At 56.6% G+C, this 18,995-nt stretch overlaps 1 protein-coding gene across 8 annotated transcripts in view; it reads left to right on the top strand.

Moving 5' to 3' along the window:
• ARHGEF10 (Rho guanine nucleotide exchange factor 10) overlaps positions 1 to 18,354 on the top strand; it is a 62,139-nt gene extending 43,785 nt beyond the window's left edge. For 7 of the 8 annotated variants that reach the window (XM_025280902.3, XM_025280898.3, XM_044939061.2 and 4 more), the window contains 10 exons: positions 178 to 305; positions 464 to 564; positions 738 to 859; positions 1,509 to 1,595; positions 2,243 to 2,445; positions 3,001 to 3,158; positions 5,124 to 5,266; positions 11,008 to 11,182; positions 14,424 to 14,546; positions 16,713 to 18,354. In XM_025280902.3, the coding sequence (XP_025136687.1) occupies positions 178 to 305; positions 464 to 564; positions 738 to 859; positions 1,509 to 1,595; positions 2,243 to 2,445; positions 3,001 to 3,158; positions 5,124 to 5,266; positions 11,008 to 11,182; positions 14,424 to 14,546; positions 16,713 to 17,224 (1,752 nt within the window). In that variant the 3' untranslated portion in view covers positions 17,225 to 18,354. The remainder of the gene's footprint in view (positions 1 to 177; positions 306 to 463; positions 565 to 737; positions 860 to 1,508; positions 1,596 to 2,242; positions 2,446 to 3,000; positions 3,159 to 5,123; positions 5,267 to 11,007; positions 11,183 to 14,423; positions 14,547 to 16,712) is intronic. The other variant, XR_003107970.3, reaches the window with a different exon arrangement.
• Positions 18,355 to 18,995: the final 641 nt, after the last annotated feature.

Raw genomic sequence — 18,995 nt, 5'->3', positions numbered from 1 at the left:
GTTGTCTTAGAAACGTCCTGGCACCGTGTGACCTTCCTCCCAAAGGAACCTTTTTCCTGACATGAGAAGTGTCACTGGTCTCCCTGGGTCTTTCATGTCCTGGCATCGCTTTTTTCCTCTACCTCGGTTTGGTGCTGTCTCACTAACGCCTTGGTGCACTTGCGTGTCTCCTCCTAGAACCTGAACCCGTTGGTGGCCCAGGACTGGATGTCCGGCTTACAGAGGCTGATTCTGAAGAAGGAGGAAGAGATCCGTGCGGCCGATTGCTGTCGGGTGCAGTTGCAGCTCCCGGGGAAGCAGGACAAGTTAGTGGGCCTCAGCGGGTGGCCTGCGAGCTCGGGCCTCTGTCCCAACCTGCTCGTCTTCGCGGTTCGGGGACCGTATCCTACAGGCAGGCCCCGGGACTGGATTTCACGCATTGGAGCCTGCTTGCAGAGTGAACGACCTTCCCTTCTCCCTACAGGTCCGGCCGGCCGACTTTCTTCACCGCCGTGTTCAACACCTTCACTCCCGCCATCAAGGAGTCCTGGATCAACAGCCTGCAGATGGCCAAGCTCGCCCTGGGTAAGACGGCTTGAGGTCAGCTGATGAAACGAGGGGTGGCATGCGTTCCTCTCTTATGATGGGTGCACGCCCGGGAGGGTAAGCCCGCGGCTGGGAAGGAAGCTTGAGAAGGGGTTCGTCCGGTCACCCGCAAGAATGTCCTCACCTCTGTCCGTTCTCCCCGGCGGCTGCAGAGGAGGAGAACCACCTGGGCTGGTTTTGCGTGGAGGACGACGGAAACCAGATCAGGAAGGAGAGACACCCGCTCCTCCTGGGACACATGCCCGTGACAGTGGCCAAGCAGCAGGAGTTCAAGGTGGGGCCTGGGCAGCCTTGGGTGTGGCCTCTGGTCTGGCGTGTGTAGAGATCCTGCAGGATTGGGGTGCTTCAGGCCAGAGCCTGCTCGTCTCGGCCGCTGCCCCGCCCTCCTCCCAGGCCCCTCGCATGGCAGCTGGGCTCCCATGTGGGTCATAGTTGGGGCCCTCTGCCGGCCTGGGGTGTGGGGCCCACTCTTTACTGAAGCAAACCCATCTCCAGGCGGCCTTGTACTGGGTGCCTGTGCTGTGCACTCAGGCACTATGACCCCCAGTGACTGCTGTGACCTCTGAGACACGTGGATGTATCTTTCTTTAAGAGACGTGTTACTATTTCCCATGTGGTCTCTGGCCGACACTCAGACCTGGAGCTCCCTCGGTTTGCGGGGACTCCTGCAGTGGCAGAGCCCGCTCCCTACGAGGCATGGGCCTGTCGATGTGGCCTCCCCCGTGGGGATGCAGCTCCCGGGCACGCTGAGGTGTTTGCTTCTAAAAACGAAATCTCTACAACTCATACATCCATCTTTTCCTCTCTTAGTCTTTGTCATTTCCGTGGCTTATGTCAGACACTGTTATCTGTTAAAAGACTTGCCTTCCAGCCTCCTCTGTGTCCCATTTTAAATTTGAGTCTTTGATTGTATTCCCCTTTAGATTGAATGTGCTGTTTACAATCCTGAGCCGTACCTGAATAATGAGAATCAGTCAGACTCGTTTTCCGTGGCTCATGGTTTCCTGTGGGTAAGACGCCTTTGTTTGTTTTTAATTCAGGTTTGTGAAGAATCCATGTCCACAATTAATGAGATGAAAAGCAGGGCCGTCCCGTAGATTGCTGTTACTGGTCAGTGCGCAATAAACATGGAAGTCCCGGATGGGAAAAGGACAATCCTAGAGTGAAATGTTTCTCTTTTTTCTTTTTCCAATAAAACTTCTCCAGGTTAATTTCAGTCCAAAGACAACTAACTTAAATAATAGAAGTATTTAAATGTTTTTTTTTTTTTCTTTCAACTGGGGCAGTTCTCACCCCTTTTTTCCTCTTTTTATATCTTTGTTTTCTTAGGTAAGGCCTGGTTTAAGATTGATTCTAGTCTGTATTTCCAGACTTTGAATTACATATCGATGGGCCTCTACTGTGGTGCTAGGTGTTCAGGTTTTAAAGGATGTAAATGTGACTTTCACAAGAGCAAAACTTCTCTCATTGCTTAAGTAAAGGAAAAGGTTAACTAATTGAATACAGAGGGTAGCAGAGGGAGCATACGTGGAAGGTCATTCAACACTGTTGGGAGCTGGTTCCCACTCCAGAGCTGGGTCTCGCAGTGGCCTTGCGGGGGTCCACTGTGCAGGCACTGTGGGAGCCCCCCCCGCTCACTTCTCCCCCCGACCCCCAGATTGGGAGCTGTACCAGTCAGATGGGCCAGATCGCCATCGTCTCCTTCCACAACTCCAGCCCCAAGGTCATCGAGTGCTTCAACGTGGAGTCCCGCGTGCTGTGCATGGTGTACGTGCCCGCCGAGGACAGGCCCCGCGAGCCCGAGGGCGGGGGCCGGGTGCTGGGCGTGCCCACCGTCTGCCTGGGGACGGAGGAGGGCAGGTGAGCACCTCCCCCGGCCCTGGGCCTTGCCACTGCCCTTCCCTGGCGGCTCTGCTGTGGTCTGTGCAGTGAGGGTAGAGCAGGCTGGGACTTGGACTCTGAAGGAGCCCGTGAGTGGGACGTTCCCGGGGAACCCCAGGGGGCGGCAGCACCTGACAGGGACAGTTCTAGTTCCTGCTGCCCTTTGCCGCAGACGCGCTTGCTGCTGATTCATGCTTCTAAGGGCACATCACTCTTAGACTTCAGGATGAAACAGTTGTGCTCTGTGTTAACCTCACACTGAGCATCGTTCAGAGTTTAAAGGGAAGTTGCGTTGACTTTCCTAGTGTGAAGTCCCTAGATCTGTAGGAAGAACTAGGCTTAAAAAAGAACCCAGAACTTGTCTTTTAAAAGAGAAGAGAGAGATCAGAGGGTCAGCAGCCTTTTCACTGCAACCAGGTATTTGCAGAAGGAGCGGGAGGTGGGGAAGGGCGGGCTGGGGTGGACAGGGTTCTCCTGCTCAGTAGTCGCGCCCTTCCATGTGAGCAAGCGCCCACCGGGTGATGCATCTCTCAGCATCTCCATCTACAAGAGCAGCCAAGGCTGCAAGAAGGTGCGGCTGCAGCACTTCTTCACCCCGGAGAAGTCCACGGTCATGAGCCTGGCCTGCACAGCCCAGAGCCTGTACGCCGGCCTGGTCAATGGCGCCGTGGCCGTCTACGCCCGAGCGGATGGTGAGTGTCCTGGGCGCGCCTGCGCAGAGGTGTCACTGCTGCATCTGGGGTGGGGGTGGTTCACTCCGGGCCAAACGGCAGTCCCGTTAGTACCTGCCACCCCGCATCCCGAGGCTCCCGTGACTCAGTCGGTCCTGAGGGAGGACGTAGACAGAAGCCGGCCGCCCAGCACAGCGCCAGCTGTTGGATTAGGGTCAGGGTTAGGCCGCCCGGCGCAGCGCCAGCTGTTGCACACACTTCACTGCGTCCCAGAGCAGAAGCCCGCGGCCCCGGGTAGGGGAGGGTTAAGGCCCGCGCTGAACTCCTGCAGAGGATGAGCGGTGCAGCAGGATCCGGGGCCCCTCAGTGAGGTTTCACTCTGCAGAGGACCCATTGTTTCGCTCTTGCTTGGTGTGATTTCGTGTTTAAATACACATGTATTTAGAATCACATGAGTGTTTATCATGGGATTCTCTCTGCTTTTCTTCTCTGCAACCTTTGTTCAGCATTACTCAAGTTGTTTTTTCTGCTGCTCCAGTCGAGTTTAAATTTCATGGGAACTATCGACTATTTGAAAGTTTGAAATGACTATGATATATCTGGTCTCCAACTTGATTTGGGGTGTCTGTGTCCATTTCTTCCAGTGTTATGAATTTATTAAGGCTTTATTTTTGTTTATTGGGTGAACTTAAATCTACCCCCCTCCCTCCGCCCCCGCAAAGTTTACTGAGATATGACTGACATATAACAGTGTGTAAGTTTTAGGTACTGGAGAAGGCAATGGCACCCCACTCCAGTACTCATGCCTGGAAAATCCCATGGATGGAGGAGCCTGGTAGGCTGCAGTCCATGGGGTCGCTGAGAGTCAGACATGACTGAGCGACTTCACTTTCACTTTTCACTTTCATGCATTGGAGAAGGAAATGGCACCCCACTCCAGTGTTCTTGCCTGGAGAATCCCAAGGATGGGGGAGCCTGGTGGGCTGCCGTCCATGGGGTCACACAGAGTCGGACACGACTGAAGTGACTTAGCAGCAGCAACAGCAAGTTTGAGGTACACCGTGTCTTGACTTGATACACGTACATGTTACAAAGTGGTCACCACCACCTGCTATCTCCCACCCCCATCACATCACATGCTAGCCATTGCTCTTTTTGTTCTGAGAACATTTAAGGTCCTTTCTCTTAACAAGTTTCAAGTATGTTGTTAACTGTAGCCGTAATGCTGCACATTGGGTCCTCAGAACCTTTCGTCTTACAACTGCAGTCTGTGCCCTTTGGCCATCATCGCCCTGTCTCTGCCACCCCCTGCCCCTGGCAGCCCCTCTTCTTCTCTGTTTCTGAGTTTGGCTTTTTTAGATTCCACATATAAGTGAGACCATAACAGTGTTTCCTTTTCTCTGACTCATTTCACTTAGCATTGAGTCCTGCTGGTCCAAATGGCACGACTTGATTCTTTCTTATGGCTGAGTAATATTCCATTGTGTGTATACGTATCACGTTTTCTGTATCAGTTCATCTATCAGCCGCTTAGGCTGCTTCTGTGTCTTGGCTGTTGTAAATAATGCTGCAGTGAACATTGAAGGGTGTGTATCATTTCAAAGTAATGTTTCTGTTCTGTGTGGATTGATATGTGCCCAGCAGTGGCGTTGCTGGAGCGTATGGTAGTTCTTTTCAGCTTTCTGAGGAACCTCCATACTGTTCTCCAAGGTGGCTGCACCAGCTTACATTCCCAGCAGCAGTGCACAAGGCTTGTCTTTTCTCTGCATCCTCACCAGTACTTGTTATTTCTTGTCTTTTTGGTGATGGCCATTCTGACAGGTGTGAGGTGGTATCTCACTGCGGGTTTGGCTTATATTTCCCTGATGATGAGTGATGCTGAGCATCTTTTTATGTACCTGTTGGCCATCTGTGTGTCGTCTTTGAATAAATGTCAGTTTGAGAAACTGAATTTGAATGAAATTGAAAGAAATATTTTCTTTCAAGATGGATCCTGGAATTCCGAGCCTCAAACGGTGATTAAGTTAGGTGTCCTCCCAGTTCGAAGTCTGCTCCTGATGGAAGACACGCTGTGGGCGGCATCTGGAGGTCAAGTTTTCATCATCAGTGTGGAGACTCTTGCCGTGGAGGTACGTTGTTTTAAGTGGCGACGCCGTGTGGGAAAGATACCGTGCACCGGTGCACTGACTTCCCAGGCGTGGCTGAGGCGCCCCTTGCCTGTAGAAAGCTCAGGCAGCGTCTTGCCTGCGGCCACTGCGCTAAAGGGAGAGCCCTCCTAGTTTGGCGTGGGAAGAGGGATTAACTTGAGGATCCCACAGCCCTTTTCCAGCCACACCCAGGGGATAATTATGCATTGCGTACCCGCTGATTAGTATTAATGTTACTTTAAAAAATGTGCTCGGTAGGAGCATAGTGGGAAGTCTTCAGGGACATATGGAAGCTTAGTGTTTGATTGAAGAGGTGTTTCGCGTCAGTGCGATAAACGGATTTATTCGGTAGAGATGACAGCTGTTGGAGAAATCAGAGCTTGGTCTCAGACCCCGAGTCTTTACCCTGAAGGCATGTGGACGGAGGGACGTGAGAGCCCAAACAAAGCCACAGACACGAGGTGCCCACAGTGGGGTGTGCTGGCCATTGGACCACAAGCCGCTCCTCCGTGTTTCTGAGGTGACCTCCCCGGGGCCCGCAGGACAGAGCCTCCTCAGGTGACAAAGGGTCAGCGCTCAGCAGGAGAGGAGACGGGGCTGATGGCAAGAGCGGAGGCAGGAGAGAAACCTGGCTTTGTCCGGTATTTCCTGTTTGTTCTTTATTTGGCTGTGCCGCACGGCTTGCAGGATTGTGGTTCCTCCACCAGGGATTGAACCCAGGGTCCTGGCAGTGAAGGCACTGAGTCCGACCATTGAACCTCCAGGGAGTCCCTGCTCAGTGTTTGTGTAGTAACTTGTTTCTGCTTCTATGCATCTGCTCCTTCTCGCTTCACATACCTCAGGGTAGTAAGACACCCTCAGTGGGGCGTGAAGAAGTCACTGACCACAGCGCCTGCACAGGAGACTCATCAGCGTGGAAACCACTTGCTGGAACCACGTTTCTCTGCCGTGCCCCGCAGCAGCATCCCCTTATCAGTCAGCTAGTGAGAGTCAGAGTTCACATCCCAGCTCAGCCCCACACTGCACGGTGGTCGTATTTCGATTTCTTTTCACACAGAAGGAATAATAATATAACAGCCCTTCATTAGAAGAGGGCCCCACCTCCAGGGTCTGTGCCTGCTGCCTGAGGCACAGCTGCCGGGACACCAGACTAGCAGGCACGGTAAATGCGATGCGCTTGTCTCATTCCGAAACCATCCCCTCCACCCGCGGAAAAAATTGTCTCCGTGAAATCGCTCCTGGTGCCAACATGCTGGGCACCGCTGCTTTAGGACACTTCTCCAAAACCAGTGCGGTAATTTTGTCGTACGTTCATACCAAAAGCCGGAAAGATGGTTTCTGTAGCCACCACCAGGGCAATTCCAGGCTAACATAACAGTACGACCTTATAATCCTCAGAATATATTCCATTCAAAAATTCCGAAGAGTGCATGCTGTAAATCTCGGATACTCAGAAATAGTATGTTTGGATTTAAGTAAGAGCCTCCTTTCTGTGCATTTTTAGTACCAAAATGAGTAGATGTATTTATATAGAGAGAAGCTGTTATGAAAAGATGTAATTTGTCCCGTGGTTCTGTCGTGCAGGGAGACCACAGTGGGCTGCTGGTGTAGCCCTAGAGACCTGAATCACGGTGGTCTGCACCCTCTTTGGTGGGGAGTGAGGGTGTAGGGTAAATGTGGGCAGCTGCTGCTGGGAGAGTTCCCGGAGGTGACGTGGGCAGTCACGGCGTGCGCTGTGACGGTCATGAGGCTGCACTCTTTCTGGATTGGGTCAATCAGGAGGTGAGACACGATGTACATTCGGAAGGAAAGGGTGTCTGAGGTTCAGCAGCATACCAGTGTGCTTGCAGTGACCTTTGCTCGGCGGTGGTTGGCCCAGTTCCAGGTGGTGGCAGGTCTGCAGGGCCAGCTCCGTGTCATGGTGCTGCCGTGGGTGGGCCGTGTGCCCAGTGCTGTGGGAATAGAATTCCCCGCCTGCCCGCCATTGCGTCAGGGAGAGCAGACGGGGAACCATGAATGCTCAGTGTATAAAATGGAGCTGCATTGCATGGATTTGGGGGTCAGGCTTCTTCCTCCTTCCCAGCTACGAGAGCCTCCTTTCTGGGACTCATTTCATGCCTTTTAGGAAAACGTCGAGCTTTGGGAACACAGTCGCAGCTCGGAAGGTAGCCTGACGTTTGGGAGCACACGGAATGTTCCGGGCTCTGCAGGTGCTAACCACGCAGCTTTGTGTCTGGGAGCCACGGTTTAATTTCAGTCTGTTTTCTTACTGGAGCTGTTTCCATTAAGGCCTGTTCTTCCTTACTCTTGATTTTCTGCAATGTGCGGTACTACTGACTGCAGACAGACAGAAGGAAAGAAGGACAAAAAGCTTTCCTTCTACCCCCACCCCTGATGCTGAAGGGGAAAATGGGAAGAATGAAACGGAAAAGTTACTAAGGTAGCAGAGTGTTTCCTGAGTTGATGCATCTCTTCTGAGTTAATTCCTGTCACTCTGTAGAAAGACGGAACGCAGGGCACAGTGGGGACAGCGCTGAGTCCACGGGTGGGCCGGTTCTGAGACACCCACTGAGGGTTGGGACCCTGCCCCTTCAGAGGCCTTTGGTGTCTGGAGCCTCATGATATCATGGTAGAAGGGGACTCAGGTGCCTTGTTGCCCAAACTTCCCGTTTTCAAACGGAAGACCAGGCTTCTGAGACAGCGGGAGGCAAGCCGAGCGTCCTGAGATGAGCTCTTACTCGCACTGTCCGTCACGCAGGGAGCCGTGTCCTGCGCTCACCGCATGCAGGTGCCGTGTAGAGCGCCGGCACACGGGGAGAACTCAGGGGCGGGTCACGGTGCCCAGGGTGGGTGAGGGCGATGCTGGCCGCCGGCCCTGGGGGGCATGTCCGGGTGAGGACAGCTGTGGGTCTGCCAGGCCCCACGTCCTGCCTCTTAAGATGCCAGCTGTCAGGCATTGCACCAGGCAGGGGCCCTCTGAGTGGGGACCTGACCCCCAAAGCGGCCCTGTCTGGAGGAGGGGGCGGGCTTCCCCAGAAGGAAGGACGCACAGCGTCCCAGGGTAGGGCTGATAGGGACGTGAGCAGGCGGTTCTGGGCCTTTCGGCCCAGAAACAGGCTGAGTGTGGGCATGGGGGTGTGAGGCGCACAGGCTGGGCTGGGGCTCAGAGGCCTCGCCTGGGTTCGGGGGCTGTCAGCCTCTGGCCCCGTCAAGGGCTTGGGGGCACGGCCTGCCTGGACAGGGCTGGCAAGGCGGAGGCTGCGGCCACGAGGCGGTGCACTGGGCTCTGTTTCTGGAACCAGCTGCCACGTGAGCCTGAGCCCCATGCTGTGCTCCGGAGGCGGTGGGCGGGCAGGGATTTAAACACCGACCAGATGTGAGGAAATCTGTCTTCTTGGAGGATTTTCTGAGAGGTGTTGAGGGGAGGGGGGCGAGGTTGGCCGCGGAAGACGCACTGAGAACATTACCGCAGAGCTCCGTGGGAAAGTTCCCGTGCCTGCGGGTGGTGGGCAGCGGGGTGGGGACTGAGGCCCTTCTGGAGGGAATGAGGCGGCGGTGGGCACGGGGCCCAGTGTGGGGGGCACCAGGACCGGCCTGTGAGTTCCTCCTGGGAGACATGTGACCGGAGGACCCGCAGGACGGTGGTCCTGGAGAAGCAGCGGGCCTTCCCCAGGCTGGGCGGGGGCGGGACCGGCCGCCTCCCCAGACTGCAGCCTCCAGGCTCTCTGCAGAGGCCTCAGCGCTGACGGCGAGACAGTCGGCCGCCAGAGGGCTGCAGGCATGGTGCTCCGTCAAGCTCTGGGAGCATGGGGATGGCCCTGTGGCGCCCTGTTCCTCTCTGGGGGGCCGCCTGGCCCTGCCTCCCAGGGTGGCCCCGCTGTCCTGAGCTCTCCCTCAGTGGTGACCGGACACGGGAGGTCAGTGTCTGCACGCGGTCCGCGGGCCGGCCGCCCAGTCTGTCGGCGGTGCGCGGGGTGTGGGGTGACACCAGGCGCCCACTTCCTGCAGCCCCGTCTGGGCAGTGGGCTTCCCGAGGGGTCTGCGCTGGTTCTCAGAAGACGAGGACCAAGATCGTCCACCGGGAGGCCCGTCAGGAGAGAACCGCTGTGTCTGTCACATGACGACGCGGGTGGGGCAGCCCAGCCCCTCCACAGGCTGCCAACAGAGTGCAAAGCCGACCCTCGGGAGGCAGGACACACTGACAGACCAGTCATGGACCCGCCAAGGATGTACATTAAACGGCTCAACAGTCAGAGCAGGAATAAATTCACAAGTGGACCGAGGCTCTGCATGGACCATTCCGCAGGGAAGATACCCAGTAAGCCCACGCAGTCAGGGAAGGGCACACCACATCGTTAGTCTTCAAGGAAACGCAGACTGAAGCGCCTGTAAGACACCGTGTCACCCCCACGGAGACAGCAGTGACAGCAGAGGAGCGCTGACGCGTGCCGCAGACGGCGTGGGGGCGCCGAGGCCCGAGTGCTGCTGGAGCGCAGGCTGTCCTTCCCCAGAACGCGGACCGTGGGGTTCCGCGTGCGCTCGGGAGGGCCTCTCCCTGAGGACTCGGGACGCTTTCCTGACTGAGACGCTGGCCCAGCCCGCTGGCACGTTTAAATTGCACTTGCGATTATCTGGAGACTCTGTGGGAGGCGCACATGCGTGTTGGGGGGGCCTGCCTTCCGAGGGAACGCGCGGCTGCGGCTCGTGGTGGCAGCAGAACTGCGTGCTCCAGCCACTGAGCGCCGCGGCTCCAGAATCTCGGTGCTGCCGGAGTTCTGGCTTCGGGATGACCCCTGGCCATTCCTCCCCAGGCTCTGCAGCCTCTGTGCAGGGGCCTCAGAAACCCCCCAAGGCGCTCGGGGCCACCTTCACTTAAGACGGGGTGTGATGCCTAGGGACTGGAATCCCCACCCTACTAAAAGCACACTCGCAGGTCCAGCTCGGGTGTGCCCGGCGGTGTGGGTGTGGCAGGAAGGTTTGCCAGCAGACCCTTCCCGTGTGCATGCGAGGACGGTGCGCGGCCTGCGTCGCGGGTGGTGAACGCTCCTGCTCTCAGCGCTTGAGGAGCAGCCCCAGGACAGGGGTGAACCTGCTGTCTACCCTTAGGGGGTCTTCAGTGACCTCTTTCCAGGGCAGGGAGTGGGGCAGGATTGTGATCCACTCTGGGCTAAGAGGGCTTCTGTGGGCATGCTGTTCCTTTGCCCAGAGTCTCCGGGCTTCACCCCGCCTGCCCCCCAGTCCTTGGCACTGACCGCAGCTGCCCAGGCAGCACCAGCTGTCCACTGTGGGCACAGGGTGCAGGGGTCCTCCTGGGGTTCTCCCAGAGCAGGGCAGTCAGGGTGGAGGTGGGGACACGCTCAGCTCAGAGGCTCGGGGGGACCTGGTCAGACAGAGCAGCAGCAGGTGGCCATGCAGGGACCGGAGTGGGGGACGTGGAGGGGCGCTGAGAGCGGGCAAGCATCCTGCTGCCTCCAGGGTCTCCCCATGGGCAGTGCGGCCCCTCGCTCCCTTCAGGTTGGGGCTGATGGGTCCACACGCGTCTAGGGCCTGCTGCTCAGCGCCCCTGGGTCTGGGGTGACAGTGCCCTCACGGCAGGTGGTTGACGGGAGGTGAGGTCTGGGGCGCCGGCTGGACACCGCACACAGATGGGGGGATGACAGGCCACCTGAGACTCAGTGCGCAGCGCCCGATGCCACACCATGTCCGTTCCCTTGTCTCTGCAGGGCCAACTGGAGGCCCACCAGGAGGAGGGCATGGTGGTCTCGCACATGGCCATCGCTGGCGTGGGCATCTGGGTCGCTTTCACCTCGGGGTCCACGCTCCGCTTGTTCCACACGGAGACCCTCAAGCACCTGCAGGACGTCAACATCGCCACCCCCGTCCACCACATGCTGCCAGGTGGGGCCTCCCCAGGGCTGGGGCGCCACCCCCGTCCACCACATGCTACCAAGGTGGGGCCTCCCCACGGCTGGGTCGCCACCCCCGTCCACCACATGCTGCCAGGTGGGGCCTCCCCATGGCTGGGGCGCGGGGCCCAGCGGGGTGCCCTCCTCAGAGCCAGAGCCGAGGGTCGCGGACTGTTCCTTGTGGTCAGCAGGCCCCGGGGTCGAGGGTGGGCAGGACCTGAAGTGGAGCAGTGGAGGATGGGGGAGACCGGCTGGAGGGTGTGGGGGCCCTGGGGAGTCACAGGGTGGCCCCACTGGGCTCCACCAGCCCCAGGAAGGGAGGTGCTCCCACAGCGGGACTCAGAGCAGCCAGCATGCAGAGCAGGGGGGTGTGGGCCGCGTGTGGCGCGCATGCGTGCGTGTGTATGTAGGCATGTGGCTATTATGTATACACGTGTGCTTGTCATGTATCAGCACGTGGCCCATGTGTATGAGTGTGTACATGCATGTAGCTAGTGTGTACGTGCATTGCCTGGCACGTGTGCATGCCTCAGTGGGCCTTCTGGAGGCACGCTCACACCTCAGGTGCGTCCTGTCCTTCCCCACATTGGCCGCCTCTCCTGGCTGCTGGCAGAGCCTGCAGGCCGCCCTGCATGGTGTGAACGGATCTGTGTAGCCCCCAGGCGCCCCAGCTCCCAGTGCCCGTGGGTCAGAGCCCAGGAGGCCTGTGGTCCGTGTGCGCTGGGCTGCGGGCGGGCCCCATCTCCCTCTCTCCCCATGCCCGCCCCTGGCTAATGCCCTGTGTCTCACCCACCAGCGTGGCTCCTGCTATCAGGCTCAGGACCCACATGGCCTTGCCCACTGTCACGGGCCCGTGCCTGCCCCCCTGCCCGCTCCGCCCCGCGTGCTCCAGGCCTGGGTCCTTTCCTCCTGAGCTGCGGCCCGTCAAGGCGGAGTCTCTGGCTGGCATGGGCTCCGTGTCAGTGTGTCGTGTGAGACATCCTCAGAAGCTCGGCCATACCCGGGGGTTTGTGCTCTGTCTGCATCTTGTATTTTACTTCTGGATCTGGAGCCACCAGGTGTGGCGGGCCGTGAGGAAGGTGGAAGTTAGAGCAGAACTCGGGTACACTGGCATGAGGCCGCAGCCTCACCGACAGCGTTGCCAGGATGTTCAGACAGCTCTCTGCTGCGGGTCTGGTTCTCGGTGCACCGGTGATCTGGGAGCAGGGAACCCCTCTCGCGTCTCTTCGTGAATCGTCTTACCCTTGGGCCAGTGGTGCACAGTGAGTGCTTCGTGCTGTTCTGCCTGACACTCAGGCCTTCGGTGCGTGCATCTCTGCACCACGGGTCTGTGGCATCGCAGCCGCTGGGCTCCCGTCACCCTGGACACGTGTGTGTGGGCCTCATTCTGCAGCTGTGTTCCTGAGGCCACTGAGTGGGCTTTGCTTTTTATGCAGAAACGGCAGAAACACGTAACCTGTCCCTTTGTGCTCTCTCTCTCAGAATGTGCGATCCCAGTAGGTTCTAGAAATGAAGACTTTCCAGGCAAGGAGGAATAAGAATTGGAAAAAAATATATACTGTAACTCATGCCTGTTTTTGTCACAGTGTTGATGGCCTGTTTAGTTTACGGGGGCTTGGCCGGCGCTCCTGTGGGCTGGGTCTGCGTGATGAGCCGCCTCTTTCCGTCCTCTCTGGAGCTCACTCTGAGCTCCGTTAGTGCCACACGTTTGCCATAAACCGTGTCGGATTCAGCAGACAGTGGGTGGTGGTGCCTTGGGTCAGCGCACACGTTTGCAAGGGCAGCCGATCAGCCTTCCCAGCTCCCCTCTAGGGGTGGGGGGTTCTGGTCAAGGTTTCAGAGGGTGGCGTGTCCTCTGGGTCACGAGGGACACCAGGATGCAGCTGTTTCCTGCTGTGTCCAGGGCGGCAGGGCGGGTGGAGCGTGCTGAGTGCGCATCAGATCGGCCTTCGCAGGGCCCGAGCAGCGAATGCAGTGCCTTCCAGGGGTAACGCCACCAAATGAAACAGCCACGTTTTCTATCTAATCAAAAAGTCACTGTAGCTTTTCTAAGTCCCATCAATCACATCAGAAGGGAATTCAGCAACTTAAACCAGAAACCAGACTCGAGAGTGACTGTTTATGAGCCAGGGAGCAGACTGAGGTGCAGGCAGACATGCAGGTCCTAGTCATTGCCAGAGCCCCGGCTGCCCCCACAGGCACACGTTCAGGATCCTGGGAACTTTGTACACTAGCTTTTTAAAAACCACATGCCTGTGTTTAGAAGTAAAACCAACGCTTTGGCTTCCGTAGCTGCTCTTTTAGTTTGGTGGTAGTTGTTGCTGCAAAAGTAATCATAAAGGGACTTCTGTAGACATGCTGACCTGCCTTTGGCTTTTGCGTTTAGACCATTTTCACACTGTTTATCTAAGGGGAACTTCAGGTCAAATGCAGAAAAGCTGGAAATGACTCGTTTCTGGGGAACAGAAGGGTCCAGCTGTTCTTAAGTGTCCTCCTGGCTTCCCGGGAGCAGCCTGGACGGCTGGTCTCATGCTCGAGGGCAGTGCTGAAGGGAGCCGCTGGATGGTGCCTGACTGAGCTCCTGCTAGAGGCGCTGCTGCTGGGGGCAGGGTCGCAGAGGGGTGGCCGTGAGCGCAGGGTCAGCCCTCCCTGGGATTCCAGAGTCTTGTCTCAGTGTTTCCCAGAGCTGCCCAGACCTCAGGCATCTCCTGCCCACAGACCTCTGTGCAGCGTTCAGTTGTGTCTCTTCTGAGAGGCTTGGCGTGGGCTGCCCTGGGAGCCTCACCCACAGTGGGGTCTCTTCTGTGCAGGTGGGCCCTGGCTCATGGTAGCCACTGTCTGACGTGTGTGTGTGTGTGTGTGTGTGTGTGTGTGTGTGTGTGTGTGCATGTGTGGCTCTGCCTGGAAGTAGATGGTATTCCTGCACGGCTCTCGGGGATGCGCTCGGCTCTGGAAGCGCCGGCCCAGTGGTGCCTAGAGTATCATGCCTGGATTGTCTCTTGGCCTCAGCTGTGTGGTCCTGAGCGCAGCCGGGACGCACCCACCCCTCAGAGTCTTCCTCATCTGGCTGCAGCATCGCAGTGTGAGCTTAGGGCTCGGGCAACACCCGCCTTCCTGGGAGATGCGGCTTGGGGAGCGCTCGGGGTGGGGTCTGCAGTGTTTCTGGGCAGTTCCCGGGACCGCTGCCCTGGAGCTTGGGCTGCGGGCAGAAGCTGTCTTGTCCCTCTGTCCAGGGCACCAGCGGCTGTCTGTGACCAGCCTGCTCGTCTGCCACGGTCTGCTGATGGTGGGCACCAGCCTGGGTGTCGTGGTGGCCCTGCCCGTCCCGCGTCTGCAGGGAATCCCCAAGGTGACCGGTGAGTGCACGCCGTGCATCTGCGCCTCTGGGGCCTCTTCCTGTCCTGGACGCTCACTGAGCCCACGGGTCTGTGTCCAGCTGTGTCTTCACTTAGTATGAATTATCTTGGTGGCTTCTCGCTCTCCTTTCCTCCCACCCTTCTTTCCTTCATTTCGTCCTGTAAAGACTGTTTATCAACTTGAATCATCAGGTCATGCTTTTATTTTCCTGTTTCTGTCATCAGTGGTCCAGGTAGACCCTCCTCCTGAAAACATGTTTTCATGTTACCTTTTTCTCCATCTGTTAGTCTCTGCCTTGCTATACGCCTTTACTCAGTGAAGACGGATGCTGGTATGCTCTGCAGCAGAAGAGACCAGCAGCTGAGCAGGCTCGGTTGTGCTTTTGTGCAGTGTTGGGAGGAGCTCCAATAGGCACGGCCTTTTGGAAAGCACCTGGGTGTCAAGGATCTGAAAACACTCTAGCGTCAGCAGTCAGGTTTCCCCTTCAGGAGCCTGTCTCGGGAAGCAGCCAGATGGAGGAGCAGGCCTGATGCAGAAGGAGCAGGAAATGACCTGCAGGTCCAAGCTCAGGGCTGGAAGACTTGTCTCACCTCACTCGAGTACAGAGGGAGCAACAGCAACAGCCGAGAATGCTCTGAAGGGAATACACTTCTAAACAGAAATTGGAAGGACACCCTGTTTTTTTCAGTTCAGTTCAGTTGCTCAGTCATGTCTGACTCTTTGCGACCCCATGGACTGGGCACGCCAGGCCTCCCTGTGCATCACCAGCTCACAGAGTTTACTCAAACTCATGTCCATTGAGTCGGTGATGCCATCCAACCATCTCATCCTATGTCATCCCCTTCTCCTCCCGCCTTCAATCTTTCCCAGCATCAGGGTCTTTTCAAATGAGTCTGTTCTTCGCATCAGGTAGCCAAAGTATTGGAGTTTCAGCTTCAACGTCAGTCCTTCCAATGAACATTCAGGACTGATCTCCTTTAGGATGGACTGTTTGGATCTCCTTGCAGTCCAAAAAATTCTTAAGAGTCTTCTCCCTAACACCACAATTCTAAAGCATCAATTCTTTGGCGCTCAACTTTCTTTATAGTTCAACTCTCACATCCATAGGGGACTACTAGAAAAACCATAGTTTTGACTAGATAGACCTTTGTAGGCAAAATAATGTCTCTGCTTTTTAATATGCTGTCTAGGTTGGTCATAACTTTTCTTCCAAGGAGTAAGCATCGCTGAATTTCATGGCTGCAGTCACCATCTGCAGTGATTTTGAAGCCCCCCAAAATAATCTATCACTGTTTCCCCATCTATTTGCCATTAAGTGATGGAACCGGATGCCATGATCTTAGTTTTCTGAATGTTGAGCTTTAAGCCAACTTTTTGACTCTCTTCTTTCACTTTCATCAAGAGATTCTTTAGTTCTTCTTTGCTTTCTGCTGTAAGGGTGGTGTCATCTGCATATCTGAGATTATTAATATTTTTCCTGGCAATCTTGATTCTAGCTTGTACTTCATCCAGCCTTATTCTTTTACCCAAATGAAACTTTACCTTCTCCATTTGTTATATGAAAAGTCTCTTTACAACAGGATGGTGGACAGGTAGTGGGAGAGGATGGAGTAAAATGAACTGAGTGACCATATTAGGTGCCAATTTGTAAGTAAGAGGTGGAAGTCATATTAGACGTGGGCTTCCCAGGTGGCGCTAGCGGTAAGGAACCCAGCTGCCAACTCAGGAGATGTAAGAGACTCAGGTTCGATCCCTGGGCTGGGAAGATCCCCTAGAGGAGGGCATGGCAACCCACTCCAGTATTCTTACCTGGAGAATCCCATGGACAGAGGAGCCTGGCAGGCTCTGTGGGGTCTCACAGATTCAGACACGACTGAATTGATTTAGCACATAGAGCAGGTGAGAAAGCTCTGATGCAAAGAACAAAATACCTGTTTTATCACTTTAACCATTCTAAGCAAGTACCAGACTGAGATACTGTTGACGAAAGCCGTGGCTGTACTTTTTTAGACCATGGTTCTGAGGGTGTTCTCGGAGTAGCTGGAAGCGCAAGGGAACGTGGCCTGGGCTCTGTTTTCCTTCTGAGCCGCTGCGTATGGGGAGTCCCGAGTGGCGGGGTGGCCGGGGAGTGCAGGGAGGGCCGAGCTCACCCTGTGCCCTTGCAGGACGGGGCCTGGTCTCCCACCACGCGCACCACGGGCCTGTCAAGTTCCTGGTTGTGGCTGCGGCCGCCCTCAAGGCTGACAAGGACAGGCCCAGGGACAGCCCGCCGCCCGGCGCTGACCCCCAGGACGACGAGCAGCGGGACGTGCCCCCCGGCGAGGGGCCGGGGCTCTGCACGGGCCGGGGCGGCCCCGACGCTGTCTGGCTGGGTACTTCGCCGGGCTCCGTCACCCAGGGCAGCGACGTCTCCTCCTCGTCTGGGTCCCCGACCCCTTCCCAGGGCTCTGGCTCCCTGGAGCCCCGGCCGGAGGAGAGCCTTGCCCAGGACCTCCTGCGCCTGCCCTGCACATCCCCCGGCCGAGGCCGGCGGGCCCGGAGGCCCAGGGCCAGCTCCGTGCTGGTGGCCTGTGGGGGCCAGGGCCACCGGCGTGTGAGCAGGAAGGCCAGGCCACAGCGGCCGGAGGAGCTGGCCTCGTCCCTCATGGTCTGGCAGATCCCCCTGCTGCACGTGTGAGCCAGGGGCCCGCCGAGGCCGACGCCCCGTGCGGGCTCACCGCTGTCGAGCTGCTTGGGGATGGATCCCCGACCGTCTCTGGGGCTGAAATGTGCAATACCGTCCTGGGGGCGTCTCTGGGCAGCCCCCTCGCTGCTCCTCCCACAGCAGAGCCCGGGGTGAACGCTCGTGGAGCTGAGGGTGCTCCACGTCTGCCCCGTTACCTGCAGAGCTCGCAGACTCGGAACTCACAGGAAGTCCCACATGGGCGGTAGTGGAGGGGTTTATTAACAGTCTCAGAGCAATTTTACTTGATTCAGATTCACTACTTTTATTTATGTTGTATATCCTTTAACGCCAAAATAGACTTTGTAACAATGAAGAAAGCTGGTTAAAATATACCAGTCCAAGTGGTGTTATTTGCTTTCTGAGTTGAGCTGGGTTTTCCAAAGTGCTATAATGCATGTATTGTATATTTTTAACAAAGTAGTATTTTTATATCGTAATTTTCTATTAAAAAAATTAACAAAGTTTTAGTCAATATATTACATGTAACATTTCACAAATAATGTTTCCATGGAACCAAAATGCTCAATTCCTATCAATATTTAGAGTCAAGCCTCGAGACCAAAATACCCACATCATAAATGCTTGTATCTTTGTGTTGCCGGAGCCGGGCAGACGGCGTTTTGGTCCATCCTTTCCTGCTGTGTCTGCACCTGTCGACCAGGATTGCTGTCTGGCTTCGAACGTGTCCTGGAGGATGCGTGGTGCTGGTCGGGGGTGTGGCCTTGCTGGCGGTGAACACAGGACACAGGTGGGGTGGCCCTCGGTCAGCACAGCCCCGGCACACAGGCCGCCTGCCTCGGTCACCGTGAGCGAGTGACCTGGGTTCCCTGTGCTCCATGTGTATCTGTCTACCCATGTTCTACTCACTGGATGGTTAAAAAAAAAAAAGACAGTGCAGGCATTCACCCGAGACAGATGTCTCAGCACTTTAAAGCTGACTAAAAATGCTAATTTTGTGACTTAGCCAAATATTTTCCAAGGTGCATATGTGCCCCCATGTAAAGTAATATCTCCCCAGGTTTCCTTAAACTGCTAGCTGCTATCTTATTTCATAAATAAAGTCTTTTTATTTAAAAATGCAACATCCAACAGCATGAGTTGCCTTTTGTTCCCTTATGTTGGCAGGACCGCGCACTGGTCCCTTCCCAGAGGCGGCACCTTGTGGAAGGATGCTTTCAATCCCCAGTCGCTGCTGAGAGACTCCAGGGACGCAGTCGAGAACCTCCCAGTCTTATTTTTAGTGACGTCGTGCGGACACGTGCTCCCGGGGCCCACGTGCCAGCAGGAAGTCAGGCCAGGGCCTCGGAGTGCAGGGAGGTGGGCGGGCGGGCGCCCTGGGGCTGCAGGCGACACTGGTGGAAAGTCAGGCTGAGGCCAGCCTTCCTGTGCTCCCCAGGTCTGGGACAACAGGGCTGGACTCACAGGAGGAGTGAGGGGAGGGCCGGGACCTCTGCTGGAAGCGGCCACCTGGAGCACGGCCAGGGCACGGAACCGGCAGACAAGGCCGGGGGCACGGACCTCAGAGCCGCCCGCGGAGCTGATCCCGGAGCCCTGCCCTCCGTGTCCGCTGGCCTCGCCAGCAGTGACTGAGCACTGGTTAGCCTGACTGTCCAGCTGGGAACTCCGTCCCCCAGAGCATCCACTTGGATCCAGAGGACCTCGGTACATCAGGCTCATACGGACCCCCTTGTCTGCGGTGCATGGCCCAGCGTGTAGGCTGCCA

The sequence above is a fragment of the Bubalus bubalis genome, chromosome 1, assembly GCF_019923935.1.
Source record: "Bubalus bubalis isolate 160015118507 breed Murrah chromosome 1, NDDB_SH_1, whole genome shotgun sequence".
Taxonomy (NCBI): domain Eukaryota; kingdom Metazoa; phylum Chordata; class Mammalia; order Artiodactyla; family Bovidae; genus Bubalus; species Bubalus bubalis.
The sequence above is the reverse complement of the archived record's forward strand: the minus strand, read 5'-3'. Positions and strand labels throughout refer to the sequence as shown.